The sequence below is a fragment of the Hyperoodon ampullatus genome (assembly GCF_949752795.1).
Source record: "Hyperoodon ampullatus genome assembly, chromosome: 1".
Lineage (NCBI taxonomy): Eukaryota > Metazoa > Chordata > Mammalia > Artiodactyla > Ziphiidae > Hyperoodon > Hyperoodon ampullatus.
This window is the reverse complement of record NC_136914.1, coordinates 58271726-58286101: the sequence shown is the minus strand read 5'-3', so window position 1 is coordinate 58286101 and position 14376 is coordinate 58271726. Positions and strand designations below refer to the sequence as shown.

General features: G+C 40.6%; 1 protein-coding gene across 2 annotated transcripts in view; it reads left to right on the top strand.

The window, feature by feature from the left end:
• The window catches only part of SLC25A16 (solute carrier family 25 member 16), a gene marked incomplete at both ends in the record, with an annotated part of 33294 nt that extends 32266 nt beyond the window's left edge, over positions 1 to 1028 (top strand). For both annotated transcript variants that reach the window (XM_079715998.1, XM_079715999.1), the window contains one exon: positions 872 to 1028. In XM_079715998.1, coding sequence (XP_079572124.1) covers positions 872 to 1028 — 157 coding nt within the window. The remainder of the gene's footprint in view (positions 1 to 871) is intronic.
• Between the last annotated feature and the right edge of the window lie 13348 nt (positions 1029 to 14376).

Below are 14376 nucleotides of genomic sequence, written 5' to 3'. Positions count from 1 at the left end.
TTCACCCAAAAGATTTTTTGAATATTTCAGTCTACATTGCATATTGAACAAGAAAGACAAAGCCCAAAATGTTGGTTTGAAAGGAAAGAACACTGAAACAAGAAAGTCTTTATTGATGAAATCTGGGAGATAGTCCTTCAAGCTTTAGTTCTATAACCATTTGCTCATTGTAGCATAGAACTTGAGCAGAAACTTGAGAGTTTAAAGGGCAACTGCTCATATATCCTTTAAAAAGACTACACCAATATTTCAAATATTATTATGAAATAGTGTTGCTAGTAAATGTCACAGACATAATGCAAACAAAATACATTGTATTAATGAGCCCCGGAATTCTATGCATAATGCTTGTACTTGTTTGGAATGAATTGCTCTTTTATTATGAATTTTTAGCTTGGTTTTTTTTTTTAATTAATTAATTTATTTATTTTTGGCTGCATTGGGTCTTTGTTGCTGCGCGCGGGCTTTCTCTAGTTGTGGTGAGCAGGGGCTACTCTTTGTTGCAGTGCGTGGGCTTCTCATTGCGATGGCTTCTCTTGTTGCGGAGCATGGGCTCTAGGTGCATGGGCTTCAGTTGTTGTGGCTCTCGGGCTCTAGAGTGCAGGCTCAGTAGTTGTGGCGCATGGGCTTAGTTGTTCCGCAGCATGTGGTATCTTCCGGACCAGGGATCGAACCCGAGTCCCCTGCATTGGCAGGTGGATTCTTAACCACTGTGCCACCAGGGAAGTCCTTTAGCTTGTTTTAACACTTGCCTTCCAAAAGCTACTCAAGATGGCATTTTTAGCTTCTTTTAAAAATGCTATTATGGATCCTGAAATTGTCTCTTCATGACTGGGCATAAAGGTGTCATCATTTAACCATTCTCTTTCAGTACCATGCGGGAGACTATGAAGTATGTCTATGGACACCATGGAATTCGCAAAGGATTATATCGCGGTTTATCTCTTAATTACATTCGCTGCGTTCCTTCTCAGGCAGTGGCTTTTACAACATATGAACTTATGAAGCAGTTTTTTCACCTCAATTAAAAAATATCGTTATTTCTTTTCCTTAATAAACTCTCAGAGGGAAAAATAAAATGTTAATTTAATTTGGGGAGAACATTACTTGAAGGGGGATATTTACCCTGTCACAGGAACCACTGGTATTTTAGTACTTGAGTTTTCTATTCATCACAAATCAAAAGTGCTTACTATACTTTTACGCCAAAAGTTATATCTTAGAACATTGCAAAAAAATCCTAAGCTGATGCTGGCTAATCAGTAAGGTTATTTGAAACCATTTTAAAGTATTATTTGGATAGAACTAACTTAAAATGGGATTCAAAAAGTTGCCATTAGTTTTATCTTGCTATTCCAAGCTTTTAATTGTAATCATGATTTTCAAAGACTCTAATGTTGGTTGCTGTTATTGTTATTATTATTATTATTATTAACAGTCTTGGTTATATTGCAGCAGAATGATGAGAGCTGAAATTTTAAGTTATATAAAACATAGGTTAGAAGCCAGCATTGAAGTATTATTCTTAATATTTCTCTTCTCATAATTCTGCTCCACTGGATAAAAGGACAAACACTTTTTCTCTTCATTTTTTGATAAATGTTGTATTCAAAAAGTAACCGTGTAGAGACTTATCAGTAAGTCAAGAATTTTCAGGTATTGCTCAAATGTCATTCCCAGTTTCTCAGTGATTTAAATGTGTTTTTAAAAGTCAATGTATTTCCCAAAGGCAGTAATAGTAAATACTGAATATCTTTGCTCTCAAAACAAGTTAGCATTATAGATTTGTTTTTGTTAGATGATTTGATGTATACTAGAAAATTTATTTAAATGGACTGTGAAATATATCCATTAATAGAGATGTGAATGTCAAAGAATGTTTCCGAGTATTATGTTATGACACAGCAACTAGTTCTTCCACGTAAAATAATTTTAGTGCAATATAAACTTAAGTAGAAATGTAAAACATGATCTGAATTGCTATCATTTATATTAAAATGGTTTAAAATGTAAGAATTCCAGTTATGTTTAGAGTAGTTTTTATGTTTTATTATAAGCATGACAAAAATGGGAGGGGAACAGTTATAGTTCTGTCCTCAGAAACAGCAATTTGTAGAATTGATGTGATTTTTAAGACATTAGAAAACTAAATTGAAAGTGTTATTTCTGCTTCAATTTTTATTTTTTTTGCATAAAAGATTTCTTGTCATAACTTGGTAAAAATTTTATGAACTGGTTTCATTTTCAAAGTCTTTATTTTAAAATAAATGTGTATCTTTGTATGATTTATAATGTACCCACAGGTAAAAATACATGTGTTCCTAAAACTATTTTGTATATTTTCATTTCTCGGCTACACTGTAGCTAAATACTGCTATCAAATCTCAAGATAATTTAAATGTATAAAATAAGTATCTCAGTTATGTTAACAATAAAAGAGGACTGCAAATATTTTTTTAAATAAAAATTTGCATTCTGTGTCTGTTACAGAATACATAGGTTATTAAAAATAAATTTTATTCATATTTCAACAATTATTCCTCTCTTTTAACTATTTACATATTGAAGCACAAATATTAAACATAATGGAAGAATACTTAAAATAATGACAGTATTTTTATCTGATTTATTTCAGATTGATAATGCGAAGTGAATCTTTTTTTTCTTTTCTTTTTTTTTTTTTTTTGCGGTACGCGGGCCTCTCACTGCTGTGGCCTCTCCCGTTGCGGAGCACAAACTCCGGACGTGCAGGCTCAGCAGCCATGGCTCACGGGCCCAGCCGCTCCGCGGCATGTGGGATCCTCCCGCACTGGGGCACGAACTCGTGTCCCTTACATCAGCAGGCGGACTCCCAACCACTGCGCCACCAGGGAAGCCCAATGCAAAGTGAATCTTGACGGATTATCTTCAGTTTGAATATTGACTGTTTCTGTTTTGATCTCCATTGTAATACTTTCCTTGCCTTTTATTGGGTACAGCCCTCTGATCTATAGAATGGGGCAGTGATTTTGTTTAGGGATTGATGAGTGAGGTACCATTCCTAGCTCTTAATGGTGGTCTGTATGGAGATGAAAAGGTTAGTGGGTATATATAATAATATCTTACAACATTTTCTCCCAGATTACTCAACATCCATTTATGCAGCACCCATTGTGTGCCACGGATTATATCAGCATTTATGGGGGCATACTTTGAGAGGTCTGTTAGCTGTACTTGCAGTCTGATTTGGATTCCCAATAGCATCTATCACTGGGTATTTCTCTAACAGGGTATGTACCATACTTTTTGGTTACTGCATGTTTACTTGTCCTCCCAATTGGTTCTTTCATGGGCAGAGTCATACCTTCATCCCCTTTAAGGAGCACAGGGTATGATATCGTAATAGTTGCTCAGTGATGTTTACTGATGGGCAGAAGGAAGGTTTGGTCCCTGTTTTTGGAGAAAATGTTCTAGTAGAGAGAAACGAGGCACAAATATTTCAGGGAAAGAGCAATTTAGAAGGAAAGTTATTTGTTTTTTCTTCACAGAAATGTTTGTTGCTAACTTGAGCCAGGATGAATGGCAAATAATAATACCTATATTATATGAGTATGCACTGCCTTGCAGAGTTGGGCCAATGATATCTGACATACTTGTATAGCAACTGTATACTTAAACACTTATGTCAGTTCTTTGAATGTTAGACATTGTTACAAACTAGAAATCAATGACAAATAATAAGTCATGTATATTTCCTGAGGATTTACTATGTTCCATTCCTTATTTTAAGCACTTTTGATGCCTTAACTCTATAACAGTAGTATAAGATAGGCACTGTTAAATATTCCTTTTTTACAGTTGGGATAATTGAGACCCAGGGATATCAAGTAACTTGCCCAGGTTCACACAGTAAGTGGTGGATCTAAGATTCAGCCTACAGCGTAGTCTACTAGCCATGATGCTATAGTTCAACACAGTAGTATCCTTCCTATTCATATAAAGCTCTAATATGTAATAAATACAAACCAATTAATAGAATGATTATAGTTTTTGGAAAGTGCTTTAGAAGTTTTTTTTGCCCTCCCCCGGCCCCCCTCCCTCCAGCAAGTGGCTTGCGGGATCTTAGTTCCCTTAATAGGGATTGAATGCAGGGCCCTCGACAGTGAAAGCACAGAGTTCTAACCATGAGACTACCAGGGAATTCCTAGAAAGTCCTTATTAAGGAAGTAAATAGATTACATGATAGAGAATAATTGTTGGGTGTAAGGATCAGAGTGCTACTTTAGAATGGTCAGGGAAAAGTTTCTTTGATGTGCTAAACTTTAAGCCTACACATGAAAAGGAAGTAGTCCTGCAAAGAGCTGTGGGGGAAGAATGGCCCAGGTGAAGGGAACAGCACAGTACAAAAACTCTGAAACAGGAAAAAGTTTAGTTTGACACAGGAATTGTCAGAAGCCCAGTGTGAATGAAGCTCCCTGAGTGAGGGAGTAGCAATAAATAGGTTGGAGAAGTAGACAAAGGGCAGATCAATGTATTTAGGGCTCTATAGGATATAGTAATGATTTTGTCTTTTATTCTAAATGCAGTGGGAAGCCTTGAAGGTTTTCAGTAGGGGAATAAAATTGCCTGATTATATTTTTACAAAGATCACTGCTTTATCAACAATTATATGCACTTAAAACAGAAATCAGGGAATTCCCTGGTGGTGCAGTGGTTGACTCTGTGCTTCCAATGCAGGGGGTGTGGGTTCAATCCCCGGTTGGGGAATTAAGATCCCACATGCCGGTACAGCCAAAACAAACAAACAAAACAACAAAATAAAAAACAACAGAAATCAACAAAATTAAAAACAGACAATAGAGAAAATAACAAACCCCAAAATTGGTTTTTTGAAGAGATCAACAAAATTGGTAAGCCCCTTAGCTAGACTGATAACTAAAAAGGGACATAAATTACCAGTATCAAGAATGGGGAATTCCCTGGTGGTCCAGTGGTTAGGACTCCATGTTTTCACTGCCGAAGGCCCGGGTTCAGTCCCTGGTTGGGGAACTAAGATCCCACAAGCCATGCAGCGTGGCCAAAAAAAAAAAAAATAATGAAAAAGATGACATTACTATGGATCCTGTGGATGTTAAAAAGATAATACAGGATTTCTAAATAACTGTTTGCTAAGGAATTTGATGACTTAGATGAAATGGCAGAGGCTTTGAAAATCACAACCAAAACTGATGTATCTGAAACAAAATCTGCATAACCAATTAAAGAAACTGAATTTATCAAAAATCCTTCCACAAAGAAAACTCCAGGCTCAGATTGTGAATTCTATTGGACATCTAAGAAAGAAATAATTTTATACAAACTTTCAGAAATTAGAAGAGTACTTTTATGATGCCACTATAACCTTGATGCCCAAACCTGACCAAGTTGTTACAGAAAAATAAAATTACCAACCAGTATCCTTCAGGAACAAAGATGGAAAAATCTTTAACAGCATATCAGCAAATCAAATCCAGCAATACATAAAAAGTTTATTGTATTGTGACGAAATTGGGTTTATCCTAGGAGCGCCAAGTTGCTTCACAATCTTAAGTCAATAGTGTAATCTCCTGTCATCACAGAATAAAGGAGAAAAACACATGATTCTTCAATAGATGCAGAAAAATCACTTGGCAAAATTCAAAATCGATACATTATAAAAATTAATCACATTAGGGTAGACCTTCCTCAATCTGATAGAACATTTTGTCAGATTAATTTTCCAACCGTACATCTCATCTCACATGTTCTTCTCATGTCATTGACACTCATCCCATCAAGAGGTAGAGACCATTCCCTCCCCTTACATCTGGTTGAGTGGGCTTGTGTCTACAGTGGAAGTGATGCTGTGTTACTTCTGAAGTTACGTCATAAAGCTGAAACAGCTTCCATCTGGTCTTTTGGAATGCTTGCTCTTGGAATCCTCACAACATGCTGTGAGGAAGCCAGGCAACCCCTGTAGAGAAACTGTCAGCCAGCCTCAACTTGCCAGCCATTTGAGTAAACCATCTTCAAAGTGGATCCTCCAGCTTCCAGCTGATGCTTCATGGACAGAGAAAAGCTTTCCTCACAGAGCCCTGCCCAAAATGAAAATTCATAAGCTAAAAAAATTATTGTTGGGAACTTCCCTGGCGGTCCAGTGGTTAGGGCTCCTCGCTTCCACTGCAGGGGGCGCAGGTTTGATCACTGGTTCGGGAACTAAGATCCCACACGCCACGAGAATAAATAAATAGGGCTTCCCTGGTGGCGCAGTGGTTGGGAATACGCCTGCCAATGCAGGGCACTCGGGTTCGAGCCCTGGTCCAGGAAGATCCCACATGCCGCGGAGCCACTGACCGAGTGCACCACAACTACTGAGCCTGTGCTCCAGAGCCCGCGAGCTGCAACTATTGAGCCCAAAGTGCTGCAACTACTGAAGCCTCGCACCTACAGCCCGTGCTCCGCAACAAGAGAAGCCACTGCAATGAGAAGCCTGAGCACTGCAACGAAGAGTAGCCCCCGCTCGCCACAACTAGAGAAAGCCCACGCGCAGCAATGAAGACCCAGCACAGCCAAAAATAAATAAGTAAAAAAAAAAAAAAAAAAAAAGAATAAATAAATAAATTTTAAAAAGATTGTTGTTTAAAGACACTAAGTTTTGGAGGTTTATTTTTGTTTTTTACATAGATTAGATAACCATAGCAAATATTCATGAAAAACCTACCGCTAGCATCATATTTAATAGTGAAATACTGAATGCTTTCCCCCTAAGATCAGTGGAAGGCAAGGATGCCCAGTGTCAGAACTTCTATTTAACCAGTGAACTTAAGAAAGAAAGTGAAATAAAAAGCATAAAGATCAGAAAGGAAGAAGTAAAATTGCCTCTATTTGTAGATGACATGATTATTTACATAGAAAGTCTTAATGAATCCACAAAACAACTACTGGCAAAGTCTCAGGATATAAGGTAAATTTTATTTATCTTATTTTTTTGGCCGCACCATGCGCCACGTGGGATCTTAGTTCCCTGACTAGGGTTCAAACCTGTACCCCCTGCATTGGAAGTGTGGCATCTTAACCACTGGACCACCAGGAAATTCCTCAGGTAAACTTTAAAGATTGTATTTTTAAATACTAGCAGGAAGCAATTGAAAACAATTTCATTTAAAATAACATAAAAAAATATACTTAGGGCTTCCCTGGTGCCGCAGTGGTTAAGAATCCGCCTGCCAATGCAGGGGACACAGGTTCGAGCCCTGGTCCGGGAAGATCCCACATGCTGCAGAGCAACTAAGCCTGTGTGCCACAACTATTGAGCCTGTGCTCTAGAGCCTGTGAGCCAGAACTACTGAAGCCTGCGTGCCTAGAGCCTGTGCTCTGCAACAAGAGAAGCCACCACGATGAGAAACCCACGCACCGTAACGAAGACCCAACACAGCCAAAAAAAATGTAAATAAAATAAATACATTTAAAAAAAACTTATAAATATATATATACTTAAATTTAACAAAATATATGCAAGAGCTTTACACTGACAATTACAAAATGTTGCTGAGAGACATTAAAGAAAATCTATATAAATGGAGAGATAAACCAGGTTAATGCATTAGAAGTCTCTATATTTTAAAGAAATCAATACTTCTCAAATTGATTTTTAGGTCTAATGTAATCTCAATCATAATTTCAACAGGCTCTTTGTAGAAATTCACAACCTGATTCTAAAATTTATATAGAAATGTGAAGGACCTAGAATACCCAAAGCAATCTTTAAAAAGAGCAAAGACATACAGTACCTGTCTGTATGACTTACTGTAAAGCTGTAGTAATCATGACAATGTGATACTGACCTAAAGAGTCACAAACATCAAAAGAACAGAATAGGGGCTTCCCTGGTGGGGCGGTGTTTGAGAGTCCGCCTGCCGACGCAGGGGACGCGGGTTCGTGCCCCGGTGTGGGAAGATCCCACATGCCGCGGAGCGGCTGGGTCCGTGAGCCATGGCCGCTGAGCCTGCGCGTCCGGAGCCTGTGCTCCGCAAAGGGAGAGGCCACAGCAGTGAGAGGCCCGCGTACCGCAAAAAAAAAAAACCCACCAGAATAGAGAGCCAGAAATGGACCTATACTACCTATAGTCATTTGATTTTTTTTTTTGTACGCTACGCAGGCCTCTCACTGCTGTGGCCTCTCCCGTTGCGGAACACAGGCTCCGGACGCGCAGGCTCAGTGGCCATGGCTCACGGACCCAGCCGCTCCGCGGCATGTGGGATCTTCCCACACCGGGGCACGAACCCGCGTCCCCTGCGTCGGCAGGCGGACTCTCAAACACTGCGCCACCAGGGAAGCCCATTTGATTTTCTTTAACAAGGTGCCAAAGCAATCCCATGGGGGAAGGGTAGTCTTTTGTACAGGTGCTACTGGAAAAACTGGATATGCACATGCTTGGGGGGACGGGGAGGGGGTAACACGACTCATTCTCTACCTCACACCACACACAAAAATTAATTTTAGATGGATCATAAACCTAACTGAAATATAAAACAATAAACTTCAAGAAGAAAACAAAGGAGAATATCTCTACTTCCTAGGGGTTGGCAAGGATTCCACAGGTCACAGAAAGCGAAAAGCATAGAAGAAAAATGGATAAATTAGACTTCATAAAGATTACAATTTACACATATCTAAAGATCTTGTTACTGAACCAAACTTGGGTCTGCTCACCACTGCAGTAAAGCTACTGACACTGGGTTGTGGTGAAGGAAAGTGCAGCATTTAATATAAGGCGCCAATACAAGAAGGATGGAGGGCTCATGCTCTAAAAACCCCAAACTCCCCGAAGGGTTTCAGCAAAGCATTTTTAAAGGCCAGGTGAGGGGGGTGGGGTCGCAGGGTATGTGATCAGCTTGTGAGGTAACAGGGCGGTGTCACAGGGGTTAACATCATCAGTCAGGCTCCCTCAGGCCTGGGGGCTATGTGTTCATGATCATCAAGTAGTTAGCACCTTCCAGGGAGTTCCCTGGTGGTCTAGTGGTTAGGATGCCGGGCTTTCCCTACTGTGGCCCAGGTTCAATCCCTGGTCGGGGAACTGAGATCCCACAAGGTGGGGGGTTTTCACTACTCAGGAAATGTGTATCAGATACTATTATCTAAGGACTTCAGAGAGGAGCTAAAGCAGAGGATTTGGGGAAGGCCCCATAGGGTCCTGCTGGGTTACAATCTTGTTAAGAAAATGAATAGGCAGGCCACAGATGGGGAGAAAATACTCACAAAACCTATCTGACAAGTCTTTTATTAAGAATTATATAAAAGATTCCTGGGGAATTTCCTGTGGTCCAGTGGTTAGGACTTCGAGCTCTCACTGCCGAGGTCCTGAGTTCAATCCCTGGTCGGGGACCTAAGATCCCATGCCGTTTGGCACAGCCAAAAAAGAAAAAAAAATTTTTGTAACTCAATAATAAAAGGACAATGCAGTTAAGAAAAAAATGGGCAAAGGATTTTTAAAAAGATTTATTTATTATTATTTTAAAATTTATTTTATTTATTTACTTTTGGCTGCGTTAGGTCTTTGTTGCTGTGCTCGGGTTTTCTCTAGTTGCCGCGAGCGGGGGCTACTGTTCATTGTGGTGCACGGGCTTCTCATTGTGGTGGCTTCTCCTGTTGTGGAGCATGGGCTCCAGGCGCGTGAGCTTCAGCAGTTGTGACTCACAGGCTCTAGAGCGCAGGCTCAGTAGTTGTGGCGCATGGGCTTAGTTGCTCCGCGGCATGTGGGATCTTCCCGGACCAAGGCTTGAATCCGTGTCCCCTGCATTGGCAGGTGGATTCTCAACCACTGCGCCACCAGGGAAGCCCTATTTATTATTTATTTATTTTATTTATTTTTGTCTGCGTCGGGTCTTAGTTGCGGCATGCAGGATCTTCGTTGAGGTACGCGGGGTCTTTCCTTGTGGCATGTGGACTCTTCGTTGTGGTGCTCTGGCTTCTCTTTAGTTGTGGCCTGTGGGTTTTCTCTCTCTAGTTGTGGCGCGGGCTCCAGGACACGTGGGCTCTGTAGTTTGCAGCACGTGGGCTCTAGTTGAGGTGCGCGAGCTCAGTAGTTGCAGCGCGTGGGCTTAGTTGCCCTGCGGCATGTGGGATCTTAGTTCCCTAACCGGGAATCAAACCCGCATCCCCTGCATCGCAAGGCGGATTCTTCACCACTGGACCACCAGGGAAGTCCCTAGGCAAAGGATCTGAACAGACATTTACAAAGGGCGATATACAAATGACTGAGCACATGATAAAATAATTTCATTAGTGATGGGGATGTGCAAATTAAGACTGAAAATACTGATAGCATCAAATATTGTCAAGTATATGCAGAAACTGGAATTCTGAAACATCGTTGGCAATAGTGTAAAATGTTACAACCACTTGCATAAAGGTCTGGCAGTTTCTTATGTTAAACCTAAATATAAACCTACCCATGGCCCAGAAATATCACCCCAAGGTATTTACTCAAGAGAAACAGAAGCACACATCCATGAAAAAATGTATACAAGAATATTTGTAGCCACTTTATTCAAGATAGCAAAATACTGTAAATAATCTAGGTGTTTGTCAACTGGAGACTGACCAAGTAGACTACTATTCAGCAATAAAAAGGAACAAACTGCTGGTTTATGTAACAAAATGGATGAATCTCAAAAACATTATACTGAGTGAAAGAAGCCAGATACAAAATAGTACATACCATGTGATTTTCATGATATGAAGTTGTAGAATAGACAAATCAGATCTCGGGTGAAAAAAAATCAGTTTAGTGGTTGGGTTTCCAGTAGGGATGGATGTGGGAATTGCCTGGGAAGGGGTATGAGAGAACTTTCTGGGGGTGATGATAACATTCTGTATCTTAATAAGTATTGGTGTCAAACATGTTTGTCAAAATTCATCAAATGGTACACACAAGATTTGTGCATTTCATTTTATGTAAATTCTACGATTCACATATGAAATTTACATAAAACATTTAAAGTACCACAGACAAAATATTGAACTCTAGCTAATGATGTGCATGCTAAAGTGTTCAGGGGTGAAATGCACTGATGTCTGCTATTTTGAAATGCATTTACAAAGAAAAACTTGAATTCATGGATGGACAGAGGGGATGGATAGATAGATATACATTGTGATAATGAATGATAACATTTGCTAAAGATAGCAAATGTTAATTGTAAAATTTAGGTGATAGGTATATGGTGTTCATGATATAATTCTTTTAACTTTTCTGTACATTTGAAAGTTTTTATGATAAAATATTAGGAAAGGGAAAAGAATAAATTGCAGGGAGACAAGAATGGAAGCACATGTGAGAGATAATGATTAGGTAGTGACAGTGGAAATGGAAAGGAATGAAGAGATTTAAGATAGTTTTAGAGGCAGAATCTACGGTCTGCCTCTGGATTGGATGTGGTTAGTGCTATTACTGAGAAGAATAATAGGTTTGTTGGGGAAATATAAAGTTCTATTTTAGGGAATTCCCTGGCAGTCCAGTGGTTAGGCCTCGCGCTTCCACTGCAGGAGGCCTGGGTTTGGGGAACTAAGATCCCCGAAAGCCTCGCAGCCAAAAAAAAAATTTCTTTTTCCGTTTTGGCCATGTTAAAGAAGTTTCCCCCTTCCCTCCATGTGTAGATGTCAAGCAGGCAGTTGGACTCTTGAATTTGGAGGAAAAGCCTTGCCTGTAAATACGAATTTGAGAATTGGCAGGATAGAGATGGTATTTAAAGCCATGACAGTGGCGCAGTGGTGGAGAATTCGCCTGCCAGTGCAGAGGACACGGGTTCGAGCCCTGGTCCGGGAAGATCCCACATGCCACAGAGCAACTAAGCCCGAGCGCCACAACTACTGAGCCTGTGCTTTAGAGTCCGTGAGCCACAACTACTGAGCTCACACGCCTAGAGCCCGTGCTCCGCAACAGGAGAAGCCGCCTCAATGAGAAGCCCGTGCACCGCAACAAAGAGTAGCCCCTGCTCACCGCAACTAGAGAAAGCCCGCGCACAGCAACGAAGACCCAACACAGCCAAAAATAAAATAAATAAGTTTATAAAAATAAATAAATAAATAAATAAAGCCATGAAAATGGTTGAAATAACCTAGGGAGCTAGTAGACAAATAAAATTTTCAGGACTGAATTCTGAGGACTTTCAACATTTAGAGATTGGGCAGAAAAATGAAGAGACAGTAAAGGAGATTGAAGAGGGCCTGCGATGTTGGCGGAAAACCAGTTGATTGTGGCATCACAGGTACAAAATCTGTAACTACTACAGGCAAGGATTTTCCATTCTTGTTTTTCCAGGAAGTTGATCATAACTTCTTCATACTTTTATATGAATAAACATGAATGTGAAAGATAACTCTTGATAAAGATTATTTTAAGTTGGGTGAAACCCTTAGGAAGTGATCATTATTTTTTACACATTTCTGAATTAAAAAAATATATATATATATATTTATTTATTTTGCCTGCTCCGGGTCTTAGTTGCCGCATGCAGGATCTTTGTTGCTGCATGTTTAGTTGCAGCATGTTTAGTTGCGGCATGAGGACTTCTTAGTTGTGGCCTGTAGGTGGGATCTAGTTCCCCCACCAGGGATCAAACCTGGGCCCCCTGCATTGGGAGCTCGGAGTCTTACCCACTGGACCACCAGGGAAGTCCCACATTTCTGTATATTTTAAATATTCTGTAGCATATTATTATTATTATTATTTTTGACATCTTTATTGGAGTATAATTGCTTTACAATGGTGTGTTAGTTTCTGCTTTATAACAAGGTGAATCAGTTATACGTATACATATGTTCCCATATCTCTTCCCTCCTGCGTCTCCCTCCCTCCCACCCTCCCTAGCCCACCCCTCTACGTGGTCACAAACCACTGAGCTGATCTCCCTGTGCTATTCGGCTGCTTCCCACTAGCTATCTATTTTACGTTTGGTAGTGTATATATGTCCATGCCACTCTCTCACTTTGTCACAGCTTACCCTTCCCCCTCCACATATCCTCAAGTCCATGCTCTAGTAGGTCTGTGTCTTTATTCCCGTCTTACCCCTCGGTTCTTCATGACCTTTTTTATTTTTATTTTTTTCTTAGATTCCATATATATGTGTTAGCATACGGTATTTGTTTTTCTCTTTCTGAACTACTTCACTCTGTATGACAGACTCTAGGTCCATCCACCTCACTACAAATAACTCAATTTCGTTCCTTTTTATGGCTGAGTAATATTCCATTGTATATATGTGCCACATCTTCTTTATCCATTCATCTGTTGATGGACACTTAGGTTGCTTCCATGTCCTGGCTATTGTAAATAGAGCTGCAATAAACATTTTGGTACATGACTCTTTTTTTTTTTTTTGCGGTACGTGGGCCTCTCACTCTTGTGGCCTCTCCTGTTGCGGAGCACAGGCTCTGGACGAGCAGGCTCAGCGGCCATGGCTCACGGGCCCAGCTGCTCCTTGGCATGTGGGATCTTCCCGGACCGGGGCACGAACCTGTGTCCCCTGCATTGGCAGGTGGACTCTCAACCACTGTGCCACCAGGGAAGCCCTGTAGCATATTATTTTTAAAGGTGGTTTTTAATATTCTGTGTATGTAAAAAAATTGACTTTTAATTCAAAAAACTAAAAGCAAAAGGAAAGTGAATAGGAGTTCAAATTGGATATACCCTTGAAAAAAATTCTTTAAAGAAGTTTTCCTCAGGAGGGTGGCCAAGAGAGAAAAGGTTCCATCAAGGTAACATCATTTAAAGATGAGAGATACTGGGACGCATTACAAGCCAGGGAGCGATCCAATAATGAGGGCCAGATTGAGGATAGTAGATAATGAGGGAATAACAGAAGAAGTAATGCCCTTGAGAATGCAAGAGGCCTTGGGATCCCAAGTAGAAGTAGAGGGATTGCCCATTGATAGGAGGAACGCTCTGTCCACTGCTGAAAAAAGTGGGAAGAGGTTATAAAACGGGGAGGGGATATTAGTGGTTTTGTAGATTTAGTCATGGCATGATGAGGAAGTTCTTTTCTGACAGCTTCCATTTTCTCAGTTGAGCCAGAAAAAAAGGAGGAGAGGTGGTTTTCCAAAGAGTGAAAAATTCCGGAAGCTAACAAGGGACGCCTTGGTTTGGGCAACTGCAGTTTTGTTCATACTAAGTGCGTGTGTAGGACATGGGTCGGCGTGTCGAGAGAGTGGGAGGGAGGGGAAGGGGGAGGGGGAGAGACAGAGACAGAGAGAGACAGAGGAGCCGGAGTATTTAGTCTCGGCCAGATTACGAAGACTCCCTGTTTTCCAAACCCTAAGGCAAAGGAGCAAAAGCGCCTCCCGCGCAGGGCGCGGGAGGGACTGCCCGCGCAGGTCTCT